This window comes from Saccopteryx leptura, chromosome 11 (genome assembly GCF_036850995.1).
Source record: "Saccopteryx leptura isolate mSacLep1 chromosome 11, mSacLep1_pri_phased_curated, whole genome shotgun sequence".
Lineage (NCBI taxonomy): Eukaryota > Metazoa > Chordata > Mammalia > Chiroptera > Emballonuridae > Saccopteryx > Saccopteryx leptura.
The window spans coordinates 75,594,340-75,616,834 of NC_089513.1; the positions used below are offsets into that span (position 1 = coordinate 75,594,340).

General features: G+C 49.4%; 1 protein-coding gene across 5 annotated transcripts in view; it reads right to left on the reverse strand.

The window, feature by feature from the left end:
• CDC14A (cell division cycle 14A) overlaps positions 1-22,495 on the reverse strand; it is a 123,957-nt gene that overhangs the window by 95,985 nt on the left and 5,477 nt on the right. For 2 of the 5 annotated variants that reach the window (XM_066353486.1, XM_066353482.1), the window contains exons 3-4: positions 7,817-7,892; positions 2,039-2,083 (exon numbers count right to left, since the gene is read on the reverse strand). In XM_066353486.1, the coding sequence (XP_066209583.1) occupies positions 2,039-2,083; positions 7,817-7,892 (121 nt within the window). Of the gene's footprint in view, positions 1-2,038; positions 2,084-7,816; positions 7,893-18,856; positions 18,934-22,495 lie in introns of those variants that run through there. The other 3 variants (XM_066353484.1, XM_066353483.1, XM_066353485.1) reach the window with 2 other exon arrangements.

Below are 22,495 nucleotides of genomic sequence, written 5' to 3' on the forward strand. Positions count from 1 at the left end.
TTGCTTGGTTAGAGCATCCTCCCGACACACCAAGGTTGCGGGTTCAATCCCCAGTCAGGGCACATACGAGAATCAACCAATGAGTGCATAACTACGTGGAACAAAATCAATGTTTCTCTCTCTTTCTCTCTCTCTCCCTCTTTCTTTATAGAATCAATAAATTAAAAATACACATTTTAAATATTGCTAAATGTTGGAGTCGAGGCCATGAAAATGTGACTAGACTCACCCCTAGAAATGTTCCTTTTGGATTCTGTCCCTCTGGTCAAGTAGCTTCAAAAGCCATTTAAACTCTCTGAGGAGCCCCAAAGCCTACCGCTTGTCTTTTAAGAGCATGTTATAAAACAACACGTTCCCCTCCAGTTCCCTCAGGAAACTATTACATGTTGTAAATGCTTGCAAGGAGAATGCCCCAGGAACAAGTCCCTTCAATGACTCAGTCATTAATCTGCCTGAATTCACATTATTCTGCAAGTTCCAAATCCAGAGGCTCTCAGGGGCCCGGAGGCCGAAGCGGTCAGCCTGTGGCAAGGCGGACCAGCGTGCCCCGCCTACCGCGGACCGAGCTCCGACCTGCGGCGCCGGTGCAGGAATCCGGCCTCAGAACCGGGCAGGGCAGTCGTTATCAGCAGCCAGAGACCCAGACTTTCATGGGAATTTAAATACATGGCCGATATGGACCATGAGCTCACAGCATTCGTGTGCTCCCCCCCCTCCCCAAGTAAACCCGGGTCTGTGGACTGATCGCAGCCCCAGGCAACCAGTTTGCCGGGTCTGGGTACGCGGATACCGCGGCAGGAGAAAGTTCTGTTGGTTCTATGGGCAGGAGCCGGGCAGCAGCCCTGTGGGAAGCGGGGGACCGAGATGCGGGGACAAGGGGAGCGGAGGCCCCGCCTCCAGCCTCGAAGCGCTCACAGTCTAATAAATATTTGATACTCAACAAGGGGGAAATGCTGGCCGAGGCTCATTACCAATGGAAGAGAAACAGTCGCCTCGGGATGCATTCGCAGCACGGGGAGGCCCGATGGACGGTCCCCATCGCAGGTACAATCGTTTTTAAACGAGGTGGGGGGAAAAAAATAGATTAGAAAAAAAAAAAAGCGGGGCTTGGGACTGAACAGCTATCAATGAACATAATCAAACCTATAGAAATGTCATGTCCAGACCTGGATTGCCTACCTGTGTGCGAGTCAACGTCTTAGCAACCCTCCTGTAAATCACGACAGGTGTGTCATCTCGCCCGTAAATGTTTAACGGTCCTTGTAAACCAAAGCACAGCGGCTGCTTACGACAGGACAATCTCAATGAAGACCGTGGTAGCGGCCCCCTAGACAGACCTGTTCTGTCACGGAAAGGAAAGTGACGTGACAGGTGGTATCCTGGTGGGACCGCTCCTTGTGGAAAACAGGCCATGGGAACTCGGGAGGGTTGGGAGGGAGGGAGGGAGGAAATGACGACATGCCCCCCAATCAATCACACTGTCCTTGGACGGTGGCGACATGCACAAACCATGCTTAGGTCAGTCAGGAGGCCACAGACTGCTGAACCATTCAAAACCAAAAGGTGAGGCAATGAAGTTCAAGGCCAGGAGAAAACAAAAACAACAGCGAACGAGTTAATGGCCGGTTTAAAGAAGCAGGTTCTTAAGCAGCCCTCCAGGAAGGCGGAGTACCGTGCTGACAGGTCCCGCCTTTACGTCGCTTGGTGAGAACACTGTGTCTCATCCAGCCCTGGTGAGTCAGCTGCCTTGCACCGGGGAGGCCATGAGCACAGCCTGGGTCATGAGCTCTTTAACACAACACACAGCCCGTGCACCTCCCAACACCAGAAAGCTCCGCCAGGGACAGGGGGGTCCGATAAGGGGATCACAGCCCCGGGACCCTGGCACCCCGCGCATCATTCTCTGACAGGTGAGGAGGGCAGCCCAGCAATGGCCGCGGCACTCAGCGTCTCCATAGCAATCATGGTCAGCTCGCTGCAAAAAGCGACCAAGCCAACAGGTCTTCCCGGGCGCCGCCAGGACGCCACGTGGTTTTACCTCCAGCTTCCCCAGGAAAGGGATATTCTTGAAAGTGTTCCGTGGCTGTACACAAAACAAAAACACGGTTCACGGTTTCATCCAGAGCTAAAACGAAACAGGGAGGGACGGGGTCGTTGAAAAGGAAACCACGTGTCTCTGGGGGGCCCCATTTCGTTTCCGACACAGTGTGTCTCATCTATGAAATGGCAACATCAGATGAACGTCGAAGTCAACATGTCAGAGAAAAGTGGCCCACGAACATCATTGGATCAGGCTGATGCTATGGCGCAAGGCATTGGGGGATTCTCTGTAAAAGGGGCGTTCCTTGCCTAGGGGATTTCCGCATGATGGGAAGGGTCCCCTGCCTTGCAAAGGTGAATTAAACGCTTCCTCAAACCGCTGGCACTGCTTTAAACCACGTGAACTGCCTTTAGAACGTAGCTTGCTCTTTTTAACGTCCCCCCACCTGAAAGAGGAAAACCCCCGTGAAGAAATTTCTACACGTTTCTGTGGTTATAAGAAGAGGGCGGTTCTGGTCATTGTATGAAAAGAGTTCTGTGTACAACCACCCGACACCGGGGCGGTGCCCAGTGACCAGGTAGGGTTACTGCACTGACTCACCCAGCAACAGGGACATTCTCGGAGCCCCCACCGTCGGCCAGGAGCGAGGGGGTTCCCATACAATCGTCCATTTCACCATGCCCACCCCCACCCCCGTTTCACCCTGAAAGGGCTACGGCGACTCTTTTGTGCATTTAAAATTACCCTTCTGTCAATATGCTTTCAGGCCTTTAAAAACAGTCCTCAAGAGCGCTGTAATTGGCCTGTTGATTCATCAGAGCGGGTATTTTAGAAAAGAAAAAAAAAAGTCTCTGCCCTTGAAAATGTCCCCTTTTCTCTGAGTAAAAGTGAAAGCCACAGCTAACACAGTATTGACTCTTTTAGAAAAAGCTGGTTGAGTCGTCATATCACGTTTATGAAACCTTCAGATTATTGAATCGGTAACAAAGATTGTCTTAAATGATTAAGTGTGAAGAAGGTATATTCTGGGTTTTTTTTAAATACCACTGTGTCTCTTGAGAGTGCAGCCTTCTCTTATAAAAAGGCTTTATATACTGCTCACAAAAATTAGGGGATATTTCAAAATGAATAGGAAGCAATAAAAAAAAAGAAGCATTTGATTTTTTTTTATTATTATTAAACAAGAACAGCAGAAAAGCAAACAAGTCAAAGAAAGGTGCTGGATTATGCAAATGAGATGCAAAACCAACTTTGATTTCATTGGTGGAAAATGCACTGTACAAAAGGCTGGAAGTCCTGGCGGATCTGCACGGTCCCTGATCCCCTAATTTTTGTGAGCAGTGTAATTCTACCCTCCTTGTCTGTGCCAACAACCACTTTCAAGAACCTATTTCAAAGTTGTGATCCTCTCTAAAGAAAAATGTAAATACACACCAAATCTGTCTCGTAACTTCAGGAGTTTTTTGAAGCCCTTGAAATACCAGATTGATAATTGCTGGTCTCGCTAATCAATCATGGCTGACATTTCACATCAAGGAATACACACACAGTTTTACAAAGGGTTCTCACTGCAATGCATCTTCCTTCTTCTGACTAGTCCCCTCATTATGCTGATGACTGACCAGAAACAGCAAACAACAACCCATTACTACCTGATTCTTGCCCTTAAACATTTTAATGTATAGTTTAAAATCAGAAACAGGTTTTTTTGTGTGTTAGTGATGGTGGTTTCTATTTTGGGTTTGTTTTTTTTATTTTCAAAAAACTTTTTTTTTTTAATTCTGAGCAGATGCATGATGGAGAATTTTTCATTCTAATCCACATAATTAAAATGAAAGCCACTGGGAATAAAATGCCCACTGACAGACACACACACACACACACAAAAAAAAAAAAAAAACAAAAAAAAAAAACCCAGCAACAAATCACCACCTCAAAGCATCAACTTGAAACAATCCCTTCTGACATACAAAAAAGAAGAAATTTAGTTTTGGAAGAGAATGCCCTGTGAAAGAGTACCTGTCCACACAAGGCATCAGCTAGAGGGAGGGTAAGTCATAAAAGCTTCATCAGGAGAAGTAAAACTTGCCCAAGTAGGAAATCAAAGGAGCCTGAAGCAGCTAGGACACCACATCGGAGAAGGCAAAGAAGTTGTCTGTGGTTAAAACAGTGCCAAATTCCTCAGAGCAGTGAAGGAGTTTGGGGACCCAGTAAATGCCAGGAGGTCAGGCATTTAAGATGTCATTAGGGGCCCTGGCCAGTTGGTTCAGTGGTAGAGCATTGGCCCGGCGTGTGGAAGTCCTGGGTTCAATTCCCGGCCAGGGCACACAGGAGAAGCGCCCATTTGCTTCTCCACCCTTCCCCCTCTCCTTTCTCTCTGTCTCTCTCTTCCCCTCCTGCAGCCAAGGCTCCACTGGAGCAAAGTTGGCCCAGGTGCTGAGGATAGCTCCATGGCCTCCACTTGAGGCAGTAGAATGGCTCTGGTTGCAACGGAGCGACGCCCCAGATGGGCAGAGCATCGCCCCCTGGTGGTCATGCCAGGTGGATCCCTGTCGGGTGCATGCAGGAGTTTGTCTCTCTGCCTCCCTGCTTCTCACTTCAGAAAAATACAAAAAAAAAAAAAAGATGTCATTAGGGCAGGTGCAGTAAGGAAGGATGGTAAAAGTGAGATATAAAACCCCTGAGGGCAGGCTGTGGGGGGAGGACAGCAGAGGACCTGGAAGTCAAGGTCAACGGACGGTTCTGTGTGTTTGGTGCCCCTGTGCTGGGCACTGGCGTCACAGGACTCCAGGGCATGCCTCCTTCATGTAGGCACTCCTGGGCTAGTGAGAAGGACAGATGCAAACAGAGAGTAATTATAATTCACCAGCAATAGACTTCTGCCCAGACGGCTGTGGGAAGACAAGGGAGGCGCCTCCACCCTCCGGAAGGACAAGGAGAAGGTCCCCAGGAGCGGTGGTGCCCGAACAAGGTCTGAGGAACAAGGAGTCATTAAGCCAGAGGGAAGGGCCTTCCAGCCCGACTGGGCGTCACAAGCCACCGTGAGGAGCGGTGTGTTCCAGGGTAAAAGGGCTGGGCCAGGCAGGGCGGGGGCACCGACGTCTTCCGTGAATCAGGGAGTGAGGGCATGAGGTCACCCCCTGGGAGAGAAGCCAAGGGTGGGAACAGTCGAGGCCAGCAAGACAGACGCTATGACAAGGACCTCCAGGGGAACCACAACGGGTGACCATGGGCTGCAGGCAAGGGACCTCAGCAGGGAGCGGATGGACCCAGAGGGTCTGAGACAGAAGTCTGAGAAGAGGCATTCAGAGGAGGAACGCTGAGGCCGGGGTTTCGGGAAACAGAGAGGCTACGGTGACGGCCACCGGTGCAGAGGAGGCAGACGGGCCGCGAGGCCGCAATGGGACCAGGTGACGTCCCTCATCAGGCGGGGCTGTCTGTGAGCATGGGAAGGAGAGAGACCACCAAAGGTGGAGAGAAGGAATGCAAGCAACACAGTCAGGGGCCTTAAATCCCGGCCCCTACATTTTACCCTGCAGCCCTGGGCAGCCCACGTGCCTCTCCTGGGCCTGCCTCTCTGCACCTGCGAGGTCAGGAGCCGGGGCTCAATGGCCATTTCCTTTCCTAAAGTTATATAGGGCAGCTGTCTCATACATAAACGACAGCCATGGGGCAGAGGTGTTTCATCAGCTTCGTGGAACAACTGCCTTTATTGGGCTTCCTATCAGAATTCATGCACGGTGCATGCGTCACTTCCTGCTGAGTGGTCTTTACAATTTATTTTAAGCTCTTTTTATGTATATTTTCTAACAGAGTCCTGTCTGTGAGAGCTCTATAATTCCCCATTTAGCGCTGAAGAAATAAGACTCCTCAAGGCAGAAGCAATCGCAGCTGTTAAACGGGCCAAAGATCAGCTTTTTCTTCCTAATCTAGGGACTCTACTTGGTATGCTTTGAGATGACCCAGGACTTAGTGACATTTGGGTTTTGAAAAAAATGCGTTCTCTCAGCAAAGCGCAGGGTGCCCCCCCCCGCTTAATTGCACTGAAGCTAGAAATGTCCTTCTAGGCATCCCGTAGATGACCTGATCACTGAAATGAACCGAGGGGACTCCCTGAACTTGATTAAACTTTCATAATGTGGAAGGAAAGCTTTGCAAACAAAAACACATTACAGCGAGCCCAGGTATCCACTTATCCGTGCTGCTCAGCAGAGACTGCAGCAGAAAAACAGTCTTACTCAATACGTCTACTTGTGTAACTGCTGTGAGCGGAACAGGGAGTCAGACAGGAGTTTTCTTTTCCTAATAACGAGTCCTTTCTCTTCGAACCCTCCAAGGGGTCAGTCAGGTTCCAAACTGTCCATTATGTTACCCGGTTCATACCGACTACATACTAACAGGGCCGATCAAGAAAGCAAAGAAATTCCTAGCTTCTCCAAGAAGACATGGGTTAGAATTACTTATGAATCCTCCCGTCCTCATTAATTCACCCATTATAAGTCCATTTTACATTTATATAGGAAATCCTTGTTGGGATATTATGTACTGCCTTGGTGATGACAAAAATTTCTAAACTCTAGGCAGTAGCTTCTTTTCTGAAAAAAATGAAGGTCAGTTTTAGTGAAAGGAATTTACATATCTTTTCAAGTCAGACAGCACTTGACCAATGAACTCCTTAAAAGGGTGACGGCAACAGAGCTTACGTTATACGATTACTGACTTTTGACCATCTCTTGGGCGGCATTCCGTGGCCATCGGGCATTTTGAGCTGAATGGCAAAAATGTGTCAAGTCATAAATACAAACCATCTTACAGGAAATTCTCCACAGGAGATGGTCTTTTATACCTCAGTGCAATAAAAAAAAAAAAATCAAAGCGAAAGATAAGCGCTAAGCAGCCAATATGGACAAAGTCCTGTGTGGTCACACCAGGTACAGTTTGACCCAGCAGAAAGAACAAACAACTCCAGCATTATAACTTAGCGGTTACCCTTAGGAGGATGCTGTGTAGCATTTCACCTCCCAAACTGAAACATTTAAGATCCACATTTAGATAAAGGGAAGGAAGAGATAAACATTTCTCGCTATGCGATGAAACGAGCTTACCAAAACGAGAAATGCAAATGCCACTCTTCCTTATTGATGCTTAGAGCTTAAGAGAGAGAGGGAAGAAAAAAAAAGTGACACGTAAACTCAAAAACAGAGAGGAATATTGAATGTCTGACCCAAGTTCTGTCCTCACAGGTAAAATTTATGCTCCACCACCTCTTAAGTGGTCGCTCTCTCCTGGCGGTGAACGCTACAGAGACGGCATTCAAGAAATACACAAACATTTTAACCTTGTTCGGACAGGAAAACGTAGGCTCCAGGGCCCCACCCGAGCCACCGTGAGCCCCTTCGCCACCTGGGAACCCCGCCTAGCAGCAGACCTGCAAGTCTCGGGAGAATCACCCTGCGAGGGAATTTGATAGACTCATTAATGACAACCTAAAAAGGTTTCCGTGCCTGCTTTCTTAGGTCACTGTTCCAGTGACTTCACTCAGCTCGTGTGTCAAGTCATCCTGAAAAATGAAAGAGGTTAACATGTCCTTTGTGTGTGTGGCAGGGGGCAGGGGGGAGGAAGATCAGTTTCAACTTCTGCGCGAACTACTCACATAAATTCCCAGAGGTCAACGTCCCCTAACTTAAAGGGCCGTGTGCCCAGCTCTCCCCGTCGGGTCAGAGCTCACAGTTCAGGTTTTTAACACCAAAATGTAGACGCTGCCACTATACTCACTTTTAGTTTCTTGTTTAGTTTACAGCAGTATCTGTACAGCATTGCCAAGTTCAGAGGTCCAAAATCTGCATAGAAACTGAGTTTAAAAAAAAAAAAAATAGTAGTTAGTAAAAAAAAAAAAAAAAAAAATGCAATTTTCAGTCACATCTATGCTCGTTTTATTTTTATTAAAAGTTGCGATCACATTTCAATTATCTTCAGGAAGAAGGGTCCGTTCATAACTGGTTCATAGGAATCCAAGTAACTGATGGTTTCACCCTCCTGGTACCCCCTCCAGTGTCCGTAACCCATCTCTCAACAGGGAGCTAATTGGATAGTTTTGAATTCCACCTCCTTTTATCTCCCTGCCAGGACCCGAAGTGGAGGGATTGAAAAGCAGGCAATGAAAGAACCGCGTGTACAGAACACGCCTGTGGTTGCACTTCCTGGTTTTACCTCTCCATCACCTTCTCCATCATACGGCTCGTGGACCCTCCCCTGGGCTCCAGCTCCACCTGCTCCACTCAGACCTGGCTCTCAGCTCTCAAGCGTCTGAAAGCCAGTGAGCGGCCTCTGTCCCGTGCTCCTCGCACCCTCTGTGACGTACGACCCACGGGCTCGTCTCCCTCTCTCCGCCCTGTGACCTCTCCAAGGGGACGGTCCTCAGCCTGCAGATCAACCACGGCCGACTCCGTGTGAGCCCGCAGAACCCCGTGGAAAACAGCTCCTACCCTGAGACCCAGCCCCCATCTTTGCCATCTTCGACCACCTGCTCCACCTCCCAGGTCCTCCCCGCACCCGGAGCTCAGAAGGTCTAAACTTCAACCCATCTTCCAATCCAATCAGCCCTCCAGACCAAAGACCTTGTGCCTCTCCTGGTCACCCCAGGCATGAAGCCTCCGAGTCACCGCAGGGCAAGAAATCAACATTCATTTAATTTTCATACATCAGATGAGCTACTACTCCAGGTCACCCCCCTTCCTTCCCCAGGCTTACTTCAGCAACAGAAGTTTAGACCCCTTTCTTTCCACCTTCCCACTATTAAATTCGCTCTCTCCCCTGCCCAATCATCCAGAGCCCAACCTTAGAAAACAAGGCCCCTCTCTCCAGGTTCCCAGAGGTTACCACCCAGCCAGTCCAGCCGACCGACCCCCTATGCACAGTACCACATACCGTGAGTTACCTTCTTCAATGCAGATCTTACCTGTCCAGCTACGGAGCGAGCCTCTCGCTCAGAGATTGTATTTGCATACGTTATATGCTTAGAAGAGTGTCCAGCTCATCATAAAACTTTAATAAATGAGTCTTCATTGTGAATACTTTGATGCTCAGTTTCAATTTAGACTGGACCATATCTTTACTATCTATAAATATTATATTTCATATATATATATATATAGTAAAAAAAAAAAACCTTATTTTGAGGGAATCGTTTGATTTCATTTTTTCTGCTACTCAAATTACGCTATCATAGATTTCATTCTACTGTCCTTTGGTTACAGCACCCTCTCAATTCGTTAAGGTTGCGGGTTCAATCCCCATGACTTTGATACAAGAATCAACCAATGAGTGCATAATTGGGTAGAGTAACAAACTGATATCTCTCTCTGTCTCTACAATCAATAAAAATAATAATAATAATAAGTCAAATGAGCTAGGACGGAGCCAAGGCAGTAAAATAGTATAGGTGCTGAGGGAGAAGGAAAACACAAGGTCATTAACCTGGGGACAGCGGAACGGGGAGGAGGCCTAAGCCCCGTGGGGAACCTGAGAGCTTGGTGGACAGCTCTGCCCGAAGTCAGCCACACTGGACAGTGTCCTCCCGCCTGGCAGACCCACAGCCAAACAAGGACTCCCACTCTGTCTCGGGTGGGGAAGAGAGAGGAGGGATCTGATCTCACCTGAGCAGAAAAACCAGGGATCTATTCTTTTATCATTTCCGAGTTCCTCCCGCTTCCCCTCCACACGAAAGAATGAATGAACCAATGTTCCTCCCCTAGTTGATTTTGTTGTTCGTTGGGATTTTATTCTTTGGAACAAACTCCAACTTCAGTGGATTCATTCCCAGAGGAATCATCGCTTAAAGCAGTACCCTATTTTGCATATCAGAAGTTTCATCTGAAAAATTTCAACTCCTTAGCCAGAAGATAAACTACATTCCAAGCAATACTCATTCGTTGAACAAAATTGATGACCGCCGCCGACTCTGAGCAAGGCAGTGCCGGTGAACTTATTAATCTAAGAGCGCTGACCATGCAAAAAAAAAAAAAATCCAAACAAACAAGATTTAACTGCTTTATAAAGAGAATGAAAAACATGAAAAACAAGGCATGCCAACTCTGCCAGCCGTGCAGTGTTTCACCAGCACTGCTGACATTCCTTGTCTATTCATTCATCCCCTCCCACAAGTTATTTCCCGAAAGCCTGCCCACTGCCTTTCCCTGATCTACAGGGAGCTCGCCACCCAATGAGACGCCAAGTAAATATATTATTCCTGTGTGATATACGCTCAGGAGCACTCACCTCAATACACAGTGAGGGGTGTGTGTGTGTGTGTGTGTGTGTGTGTGTGTGTGTGTGTGTGTGGACACGTATAAAATTTGGGTGAGATTAATCAGCACAGCCCTCTGGCAGAGGCGGATTAAGGTTGGTTGAGGCCCCGGGCACAGAAGAGAATATTGGACCCCTTACCTTAGGGAAAAGTGTAACATTGGGGTTTTGCGGGGCCCTCCAGAAGTCGGGGCCCAGGGCGAGCGCCCGGCGCGCCCGCGGTTAAATCGCCTCTGCCCTCTGGGCTACACACACACACACACACACCACCAAATATGTTCCCTATCACCAGAGCATTATCAGTGGCCCTCCGGCCAGAGGACAAAGCTCTGATGCATAGCTGAAACTCAGAATCATCCCATTTCAAAAAAGGCCGGGATTGCTCAGCAAACGCAAATCTAAGAGCTAAGCACGGTCCGAGTTTTTGCTCAAGTCCGTCCCATATAGACTAAATCACAGTCCCGTTGATGGTGGCCTCCTGGGAGGAGAGACTGCACATCAGCACGTCTGAGAAGACCCCCCGGGTCCACGTCCGTCACAGAGTCTGACAAACACTAAAGAGCACCGGGCAGCTGGGGGCCTAGTCCCGACTGGAACGCTCCGTGTCCCTGGACTGGGGTCCTGGCCTCTCTGGGGCTCCTCGTCCCTGCCTAGCAAAGGAGACTGCTGAAGCAGAGAGCGTCTCCAGCTCTTTCCTGGTATTATCTATCCTAGCTATATATCCCATCATATCACATCACACTTCCGGCCATTGTATATATTATCGACCATTATATGCATATGTTATCATATATAATTTATACATCATATTGTGGATGAAACAAAGGGTCCTATGGAAAGTAACTTTACAGGATGATCTTGGTCACAGATTCCTAACCGGGCAGGTCACGGTGGATAGTCACAGCCTAGGCATCTAACTTCTTCTTCTTCTTTTTATTTTTTAATTGAACGGATTGGGGCGATACAGGTTTCAGGTGCAAAATTCTACAATACACGTCTGTCCACCGTATTGTGTGCCCCCCCCACCCAAGCCACGTCTCCTCCCATCACCATTTATCCCCTCTACGGGCTGGTAACTTCCTCAGGGAAAGGTGCTAAGGCAGACAGGTCCCTTGTCCTTGTGCATCTAGGTTAGCACACCTTTGAAATACCAGAAACGATACCCCTCAAGGGGGGTATTGACCCTCAAGAGAGCACATCATCTTGTCAGCTATCCTGTAATCCCACCCCCCCACGCCCCCCCACCCCCACTGTCTCCCACCTCCAAGGAGTCCCGCCTTCATTCAAAGGCAGAAAAGCTGCAAAACTGTCATTCTCTGCCTAAGTCCTCCCTTGGGCTCAGATGGACTCATAAGCTTTCCCTACAGGTTTGGACGTCAGCAGGGCAGACAGCAGGGGTCACAGAAGGCTTCAGCAGCTGCTCTTTGTGAAATGGGTTTGGCCTTCGAAGCCAAAACAACAGACGAGGTGGTATTAAGGTACCGTCCAAGCATCAGGGTCCGGAATGCTGTGACTCGCCTCTTTGGAGCGAGTCAATTAATGACAACCCCCTGGGAGACGCTGATTAAGGAAAACAAAAGAAGTCTTCAGGAATGCACTGGTAAAATTAACTTCACTCCCACGGAAACCTTCTCAGGCCGCGGAAATTAACCCCTTTGCCAACGGCGGGCGGCGGGGGCGAGAGGGCTGTGCAGACCGGGTACAGGTGGCTCGGGAAGAAGTCAGGAGGACGGATTCACCCTCCTCGCATCTTGTAAAGCAGCTGAGGCTCCGGGGAGGAAAAGAGTGGCTCTAGAAGACACTAGATCACTCTGCCACTCTAAGCTCCTGCAATTAAAACCAAAACCCTAACCATTGCCTGTGAGGCCCAGGGGGGCACAGCCCCGACCTGTATCTTTGGGGCCTCCTTTGGCACCATTTCCGACATCTTTTGACTAGTGAACTCCAGCCCAGCCACCTGTTTTAGTCCTTGCCTCGGGCTGCAGCACCTCACCACCCTCCCTGGCCCAGATAACACCTACTCAGGTCTCAGCTGCGGGCATACTTCCTTCCTCCCAGGCTTCTTCCCCACCCCACCCTCCCCCACCCCCCACCCCCGCACCCTACCTCCACCCTCCTCCATTCACCCACACAGCCGACCCCACCCCGGAGGCCAGGCTCCGTGGGTCGGCGTTTCCAAACAACTCGCAGGTCTACCCTTCAGAGCACAATGTCTGAATATTGGGTTAATGTCCTTCCGCTGCCCACCGGACCCTACACTGTGGAGTCCCACGAGATCCCCCAGGGCTGGTGCCGGGAAAGGTCAGGAGCACCCGCCCTGGTCTCCCCCTGCAATCTGCACCTTTGTTCCTGGCTTGCTCCCACGGTGGCCTGCCCCAGAGGCAACCCCCAATCTACAGAGACCGCCCCCGACCACACATCACCCCAGCCCCACTCGTCTTAGGGGCCCCTGGGTTCTGTGAGAGCGTTGCCAAGGTGAAATCACCCTGAGCCTCTCCTTTCGGTCTCTGAGAGCGGCAGGCGCCCGGCAGAGGGCAGGTGGGACAGAGCCCGCCTCCTGACCCATGAAGGGCAGGGTTTTACAAGCCCACCGTTCCCAGCTTCCTACACGAGACCTTTCTCAATGTTTTCGTCTCAGAGAAAAGAAAAAAAAAAAATTCTAACATTTCAGATTAATTCAGTTGCAGAGAATCAATACCTTCTGACCACCAGGATTCATGAAAACGCTATGGTAATTCCTTACAAGGAATGTATAGAATACGACATCAGTTACACGAGGAGCCCCGATTCAGAAATCTCAATCCGGAGTGGAAGGGAGAATCAGAAGCCAGCCCCCAAAAGAACAAAGTCGTATTGTTCCTGCCAAAGCCTGCCGTACAGCCCGTGCCCTTGGCTGTGTTTACAAGAGTCTCAGGCTCACTCGGACTATTTACTCTTATTTTGTACCAAAGGCCAAAAAAAACGTGATGTGTGGGTCCTATGCCCATAGTATATTAGGCTCAGCAGACTGATCAGAGGCGGAAGACTGTACCAGTGACTGGTACATTGACAGTAATGCCAAAAGCTAACCCAACAATAGGTCCTTAACTCAGAGTACAGAAGCCCCCCCCCCCGCCCTTATCTGCAGGGGACACATTCTTAGACACACACACACACACACACACACACACACACTCCCGCCAGTGGATGCCTGAAGTCACAGATAGTATCGAACTCTCTATATACTAGGGATTTTTCCTAGACATACATACCCGTGATAAAGTCGAATTTATAAATTTGACACAGTAGGTGACTAACAGCAACAACAACAAAATAGAACAATTGTAACTATACACGGTAATAAAAGTTACACGACTGGCTTCGGGGCCATTATGAAGTAAAATAAGAGTTACATGAACGCAAGACCTATGATTCTGCCGCAGTCAACTGGATTACCCAGATGGCTACTGAGTGACCGGCGGGCAGGGGGTGTGTGTACACCCGGGCACGCTGGATGGACAAAGCGATGACCCCCGTCCGTCCCAGGCAGGACAGAGCAGGATGGCACAGGATTTCATCCTGCGACTCAGAACAGCGGGAAATGTAACACTCATGAATTATTTATTTCTGGTGTTTTCCATTAATATTTCTGGACCACAGTTAACCGCCGGAAACGAAAACCAAGGAAAGCAAAACCGCGGATAAGGGAGGACCCGCCGTTAACCATCCATCCAGAAACTGACCATGAATGAAAATCACGAGAAGACACAAGATGTTTAGCACGCAGGCATCGCCTGCTACCTAACCAGAGAGCCCCTTCTGCTTTGGGAACCCCTGCCACGACCCCTGACTGACAGTGAGACTGTACAACCCACATATTCATGATAATGGAGTCTGACTGTTATAGGAAAAAAAGCTAATCAGCACACGCTTTAAGAAGGCAGAGATGGCCCTGGCTGGTTGGCTCAGCGGTAGAGCGTCGGCCTGGCGTGCGGAGGGACCCGGTTCGATTCCCGGCCAGGGCACATAGGAGAAGCGCCCATTTGCTTCTCCACCCTCCCCCTCCTTCCTCTCTGTCTCTCTCTTCCCCTCCCGCAGCCAAGGCTCCATTGGAGCAAAGATGGCCCGGGCGCTGGGGATGGCTCCTTGGCCTCTGCCCCAGGTGCTAGAGTGGCTCTGGTCTCGGCAGAGCAATGCCCCGGAGGGGCAGAGCATCACCCCCTGGTGGGCAGAGCTTCGCCCCTGGTGGGCGTGCCGGTGGATCCCAATCGGGCGCATGCAGGAGTCTGTCTGACTGTCTCTCCCCGTTTCCAGCTTCAGAAAAAAAAAATACAAAAAAAAAAGAAGGCAGAGATGGAGATTCACTTTTGAAAGGTCCCCACCAATTTATAAAAGTTGGACGCTGAAATTTTTGATCTGTGAATATTTGCAATGTGCTCTCAGAGTTCAAGACGTGGTTCTTCTCCCAGTCCTCGTACAGAAGCTGCCCCAGTGAAACGCCGCGTTCCCAGACACAGCTGGGTGAGCGCCCGTGTGGACTCTCTCCGCCAAGGAGACCGCACACGTTTGAGATAAACCATCTTTCCGGGTCCTCAAGAGAAAATTAAATTTCGTAACAGAAGAAGAAATCCAAACTAGCAAATTCTTCCATTGAAACAGGATGCGAACATCCTTACGACCCAAATATTAAATTAGAGAATCAACGGAACTTTATGCCAGATCTGTTGTTCAGAACAACTATTTTCTACGAAGAATTCACTGTCAATCACAAACGGATGCCGATCGCCTGCCAGATGTTTCCAAGCGGCCGGGGACGGGGGCTCGGACATGCTTTCCATAAAGAGAGCCACGCTTTTGAGGGTTCTCCTTCAACACCTGATCCTTGGGTGGTCCTGGAAGTACCACACAGTTGACTCATAAAATCAATTTTTTAAGTGAATTAAAACTAATACTTTAAAATATGTTGTTTTTGCCTGACCAGGCAGTGGCGCAGTGGATAGAGCGTCGGATTAGGATGCAGAGGACCCCGGGTTCGAGACCCCGTGGTTGCCAGCTTGAGTGCAGGCTCATCTGGTTTGAGGAAAAGCCCACCAGCTTGAACCCAAGGTCGCTCGCTCCAGCAAGGGGTTACTCGGTCTGCTGAAGGCCCGCGGTCAAGGCTCATATGAGAAAGCAATCAATGAACAACTAAGGTGTTGCAACGCGCAATGAAAAACTAATGATTGATGCTTCTCATCTCTCTCTGTTCCTATCTGTCTGTCCCTGTCTATCCCTCTCTCTGACTCACTCTCTGTCTCTGTAAAAAATAAATAAATAAATAAAAATTAAAAAATATATGTATGTTGTTTTTTAAAAACAAACATGAATTCCACACTGAAGTGTTCAGAGTCCCAGCTCCTTCAATGAGCCAGAAGAGAACTTGATATCATGCGTCCCACCCACCTCCCCAGACTTTGAACAAGGCAATATCAAACCATGCAGGGTGGGCATTGTCTGTTTTCTGCATAAAGATCACAAGAGACAAAGATCCTCTTTGGCATTCATTACAGACCCCTTCCCTCTCTATTCTGTCTTCCCCCTCCCCAAATAAAGCAGAGCAACAAGCCCTGGCCGGTTGGCTCAGCAGTAGAGCGTCGGCCTAGCGTGTGGGGGACCCGGGTTTGATTCCCGGCCAGGGCACACAGGAGAAGCGCCCATCTGCTTCTCCACCCCTCCCCCTCTCCTTCCTCTCTGTCTCTCTCTTCCCCTCCCGCAGCCAAGGTTCCATTGGAGCAAAGATGGCCCGGGCGCTGGGGATGGCTCCTTGGCCTCTGCCCCAGGCGCTAGAGTGGCTCTGGTCGCTGCAGAGCGACACCCCGGAGGGGCAGAGCATCGCCCCCTGGTGGGCAGAGCGTCGCCCCCTGGTGGGTGTGCCGGGTGGATCCCGGTCGGGCACATGCGGAAGTCTGTCTGACTGTCTCTCCCCGTTTCCAGCTTCAGAAAAATACAAAAAAAAAAAAAAAAAAAAAAAAAGCAGAGCAACAGAAGACAGCTCTCCTGATCTACGTGAATGCGGGGCCCCCGTGAAGCTGTGCCTTTCTCCCAACCACCTGAGCCAGAAACCTTGAACATGCCTTCCACTCCCCCTCGCCCCTCGTCTGGTCAGCCCCTCCTTTCTGGCCCTTTCCTCCATCCGGCCTTTCTGTTCCCGTCGCTACAACCTGACCCACCCGCCCTGCCGGTCATGGGGTCCTGTCCGAAAGCACAGCTCTGGGGAGGGGTCTCCCTGCCATTCACCAACCAGCAGGGCTGAGACTCAAAGGCCTTCTCCCCCAACCCAGTCCCCCAACCAGCTGTCCAGCCTCCCCGGGGACCCCTCTGCAGAAGCAGATTAAGGTTGGTTGAGGCCTCAGGTCCAGAAGAAAATATTGAGCCCCTTAGAAAAAAGAGAGAGAGAGAGAAAGACAGGGAAAATAAAAATACATGTTAACTGTATTTTTAAAGAAATAAAAAATATTATGTACTATTAATGTTAAAATTGCACATCTGAAACCAAACTTGGTGTCATTAGAAAAAAGTGTCAAGTTGGGGTTTTGCAGGGCCCTTCAGAAGTCGGGGCCCAGGGCGCCCGCCCGGTCCACCCGGCGTTAAATCCACCTCTGCTCCTCTGCACTCAGATATTCCACCTCCCCGAACAGATTCTGGCTGTCCTCAACCCCTGAAATCTTTTTTCTTCTTCATTTTTTCACTCATTCATTCAGCTAAAACTCCCTAAGCACCATCTGTCTGCCAGGCACTGTGCTGAGTGTAGGGACACAACAGTAAGCAAAGCCAGGCAGTACTTGTCGATCACTGGGATCGTAAAATATATTCTTTGTTCTCACAACACCCTTGCCAAGCTAGCTCAGACGTCACCACGGAGCCTTCCTCGCCGGGCAGCGATCGCCTCTTCCTTCCTCGGGCTCCTAACGGGATGCTGGCAGCTTTGGTGGTTTATTGCCCTGTATTTGCCTCAACCTCCTCCTTTAGGTCTTTGTGGGTCCCCAGAGCCCTGGCATGACATTCCGCACCACAGTCTAGTTCATCTTGATGTCAGTTTCTTCTATGGCAGTCCGCAGCCACTTGCAAGTGTTAAGTGATGCTTTTTGTATAAAAATGTGTTGTGTTATTTCTTATTTCTTCTTTCCTCCTCTTCTCCTCCTCCTCCTCCTCCTCCTTCTTCTTCTTCTTCTTCTTCCTCCTCCTCCTCCTCCCCTCTTCCTCCTCCTCCTCCTCCTTCTCCTCCTCCTTCTTCTTCTTCTTCTTCTTCCTCCTCCTCCTCCTCCTCCTCCTCCTCCTCCCCTCTTCCTCCTCCTTCTCCTCCTCCTCCTCCTTATCCTTCTTCTTCTTTCTTTTTAATCACAAAGGTTTATTAAGCTATGGCTAAGTAAAAGCCATTGACTTTTGGCTCTGGAATGTGTTTACGGACTTACAAATAAAAGCATCTCATGTTTTAGGAACCTACTTCAAACAAAATAAGCCACAAAGACAGAACTCAGCAAGGGACGCCTCCCCCGCGGAGCTCCCCTGTGGCCCCCTTTGGACCTCTGTCCGGCGGCCAGGTTGAGTAAGACTCACCCTCTTTTAACTGAGTCCTTAGCCCCTCAGTTAAAATTCGCATTTTCAAGCAAGCAGAAAGAACAGATCCTTGGTCCTTATGAAGATGAGTGACCCACTGTGAATGCCCAAGAGGTCAAAGCAGCAGGTATTGAAATCACAGTAAAACTTGACACTCGTGGGTCGTAGAATTCAGTACTGACCGGTGACTGTGTACAGATCAGTCTGTTCCCTCCTCTCCTATACTAGGACGTAGTGCTGCTAGTCACAGGCGCAGGTACACGCAGACACAAGCACACGCCTATCACTCGGGTGTTCAGACCACAGCATTAAAACAAAAGTGGCCCCTGAAGAATACCGGGGCATTGTTTGCAAGGCTAGGATGGCAGGAAGGAGGACGGGGGAAGGAAGCACAAACCTACCATCCTTGAAAAGCTGGAGAGTTCTACACAGAAACCATATCCTAAGCTAAGCAGCAAGAACATCTCAGCGGACAGCCTGCAAAAGGAGTTTTTATAGGCTTATAAAAAGCTGGCTTCCCAGACTGAGCTGAGTGGCTCTGGGACAAGGGCCATTTCTCCCTCACACACCCACCCAATCAGAGCACAGCCCTCCCTCGCAGCCAAATCTCGGTCTGTTTGGGTCTAATAAACTCCGCTGGCCTCACCCCGCTGGCTCTCTGAGACTCCACCCCGGCACAGAGGTGTGTGAGCACCCAGGAGGTGGCAGCGAGATTTGGTATACCAGGGGACATTTGCTGAGTGGCCTCACACCCAGCACTGGCACCAGGTTAGAACCTGTATCAACCTGGTGAACACCACTCCCCCTCCCAGGTGACTCACTGAGAACCCACCTCGAGCAACCTGAGTACCGCCAGAGGCTCTTCCAGTGACTGAGCCTAACCGGCAGCCGGCAGGGGGAATGTGGGTCTTGGGGTGCCTTGTGACTTTCGCTGACCTGCCTCAGGGCCTGGTACCGGTAAAAACCAGCCTTGGTTCTCAGCTTGGTTCTTCCCACACACACGCAGGCCCAGGAGAGGCAGCCACAAACTGTGGATCACCGGTAGCTCCAAACAGGTTGCCAAGGGCCAGTCACATTGGCCTGCACCACAGCCCCTCCCAAGAGGCTCAGAACTGACTGACACACCCAGGGGCCAGGAACTAATACACTTCACAAGCAGCCTGTGCACAGGGAGAGCCCAGCAGGCACCGGACTCTGCCGAGCTGAATTCCGCTCTGCGTGGCGAGCACCTGCACAGCGAGCACCTGCACAGCAGCCCTGCACAGTGAGCACCTGCACAGCGAGCACCTGCACAGCGAGCACCTGCACAGCAAGCACCTGCACAGCAGCCCTGCACAGCGAGCACCTGCACAGCGAGCACCTGCACAGCAGCCCTGCACAGCGAGCACCTGCACAGCGAGCACCTGCACAGCAGCCCTGCACAGCGAGCACCTGCACAGCAGCCCTGCACAGCGAGCACCTGCACAGCGAGCACCTGCACAGCGAGCACCTGCACAGCGAGCACCTGCACAGCAGCCCTGCACAGCGAGCACCTGCACAGCGAGCACCTGCACAGCAAGCACCTGCACAGCAGCCCTGCACAGCGAGCACCTGCACAGCGAGCACCTGCACAGCAGCCCTGCACAGCGAGCACCTGCACAGCGAGCACCTGCACAGCGAGCACCTGCACAGCAGCCCTGCACAGCGAGCACCTGCACAGCAGCCCTGCACAGCGAGCACCTGCACGCCGCGGTCGGGGTGGAGCCTCACAGCCAGCCAGCTCGAGGGTCGATCCCACGCAGGAGTGGGCCAATGGCCATCAAGATTCAGTTACAACTGAATCTTGGAGGGCCCACATAACCCACACAAGGGACATCCCAGGGGCGCCCAGCTCACGTGTGAAAAAAGGAGATTGCACCACTGGACCCCACAGGAGACCTACTACCTGAGGCCACCCCACAAAGACTGGGAGTCACAACACATTTCTCTAATACAGAGAAACAGACACAAAGAGGCAGCTAGAATGGGGAGACAAAAAAAAAACAGGCTCCAAAGGAAACAAGAGAACTCTCCAGAAAAAGAGCTTCCTTACGAAAGGAAGGCAAGCAATTTATTAGATACAGAATTCAACGTCATGGTTACAAGGATGCTCAACAGCATAAAAAAGGATATAAAAACTATTAAAAAAAAAAAAAAAAAGACCAGCCAGAGATAAAAAATACGGTATCTGAAATAAAAAATACACTGGAAGGAATAACCAGCAGATTAGATGACGAAGAGGGTCGAATCAGTAATTCGGAAGACAAGGCAGAAAAAATACCCAATCAGAGCAGCAAAAAGAAAGAAGAATTTTGGAAAATGAGTATAGTTTGAGTGACGTTTGGGACAACATGAAGCGTGACCACATCCGCATTACAGGGTTACCGAAAGGAGAAGAGAGAAAGGGATCGAGAACCTATCTGAAGAAATAATGAGCGAAACTTCCCCAACCTGGAGAAGGAAAAAGACACACAAGTCAGGAAGCGCAGAGAGTCCCTAACAAGGGGGACCCAGAGAGGCCCACGCTCAGACACATCATAATTACAAAGGCAGAAGTGAAAGACAAAGCAAGAGTCTCAAAAGCAGCAAGAGAAAGACAGTTACTTACAAAGGAACGCCCATAAGACTGCCAGCTGATTTCTCAGCAGAAGCATTTCAGGCCGGAAGGAGTTGGCATGAAATATTCAAAGTGATGAAAAACAAGGACCTACAACCAAGACGACTTTGCCCAGCAAGGCTCTCATTTAAAATGGAAGGAGAAGTAGAGAGCTCTGCAGACAAGAAAAAGCTAACAGAGTTTGCTACTACCCAGCCAGTGTTACAACAAACAGTGTTGCAAGAAATGTTCAAGGGCCTGCTTAAAGGAGGAGGAGGAGGAGGAGGAGGAGGAGGAGGAGGAGGAGGAGGAGGAGGAGGAGGAAGAGGAAAAGAACAGAGGAACATAGTTAAAAGAATAAAGTGGAAATAAATATGTACCTGTCAATCGAGCGTCATTTTAAATGTACATGGCTGGAATGCTCCAACCAAAAGACACGGGGTTCCTGAATGGATAAGAAAACAAACCCCAGATACAATATATGCTGCCTACAAGAGACCCACATCAGAACAAAAGATAAACAGAGACTAAAAGAAAAGGGATAGAAAAAGACGCTTCATGGAAATGAAAACAAAAAAAACTAGAGCAGCAACAAGACTTATTATATCTGACAAAGTAGACTTTAAAGAAAGGCTACAGGAAGAGACAAAGAAGGACACTACCTAACGATAAAGGTATCAACCCAACAGGAGGACATAACCCTTGTTAGCATTCATGCACCAGCCTAGGAGCACCTGAGCCCGGAAAGCAAACCTTGACGGCCATAAAGGGAGAGACTGACAGTAATACACGTACGTTTCCATTAAATTAACCTCTTTGCTACACATTCCCATTGAAACCAAAATTCAAAAGCAAAAAAAAAAAAAAAAAAAAAAAAGTGTCTTCTCACTCTTATCAAACCTAGATACTCCATTCCTACAAATATCTCCAGGCAAAAGAAGTTTGTTTGCTTTTTCTGTATTTCCAAGATGTCCTAGGTTCACATTTTCACTCAAACCTATGCTGCCGACGACATAAAGGAAATCATTCTTCTATAAATGATTTTATCCAAAAGTTCCCGGCAGCATTCATATCAGGCTGCTTTAATAAAGTGTAAATGAAAATCGAAAGTTTTGAAAATGATTTAAATCGGCAGGTTAGCTAATGCGTTCCTCACGAGAGGAGGTCTGTTCTCCCATGCTCCCCGGAGTGTGTCCCCAAAGAGCGCCCTCCTGCCTTGTCCGGCCAATTCCTTTCCTTCACCAACACCAGGAAGGGAGAAATGAAAATGGATAAGGCTGGAGGTGAGGACCCTCTACTACCCTTCCCAGCGAACCGGCTTTCTGGGCACAAACAACGTGGCACCAGCTTCGACACTAATGGGTGGAGGAGACATGCGAAGGTTTTAAACAACGAGCATATTTGATTCTGCTAACGTTGCAGCCAAGAAAATAATAATAATGTGAGCCAACTTATAAAGAGTAAGCCTGTTTGTAGATTACAGACAGGGCCCAATTCCCAAACCAAAGAACTAGGCTTTCTGGAGGGCGGTACCTTGGTGGCAGTTTAATCAAAGACAGATAAATCTTTGAAAGGCTCCCTTTCTATGGGGTTCTTTTTGTCCCACAAGGGTGCTAGATTATACCCTGATCTTAAGTCTGATCTGTGAAATCATACCCCAAGGATATATACTGTAGGCTTTCTTATCAACCGCATTTGACTAAAACGGCGCAGGCCTTTATACTCAGTTCTATTTATATATCCAGCAGAAAATTTAGACGTTCGTGGCTAATAAACAGCCTTCCTGACCTCACGAGGCCACTTTGAAATGTTCTCCCCCAGCTTCTCAGGAGGCTGTCACTTCCATCATGAGCGCTGTCTTCCTTCCAGGACTACGCCAGTCTGCACACAACACAGATGTGTCCAGAATACCCACAGGCTAATCGGTGAAGAGTCTACTTCCAGATTCAAAAATAATCCAA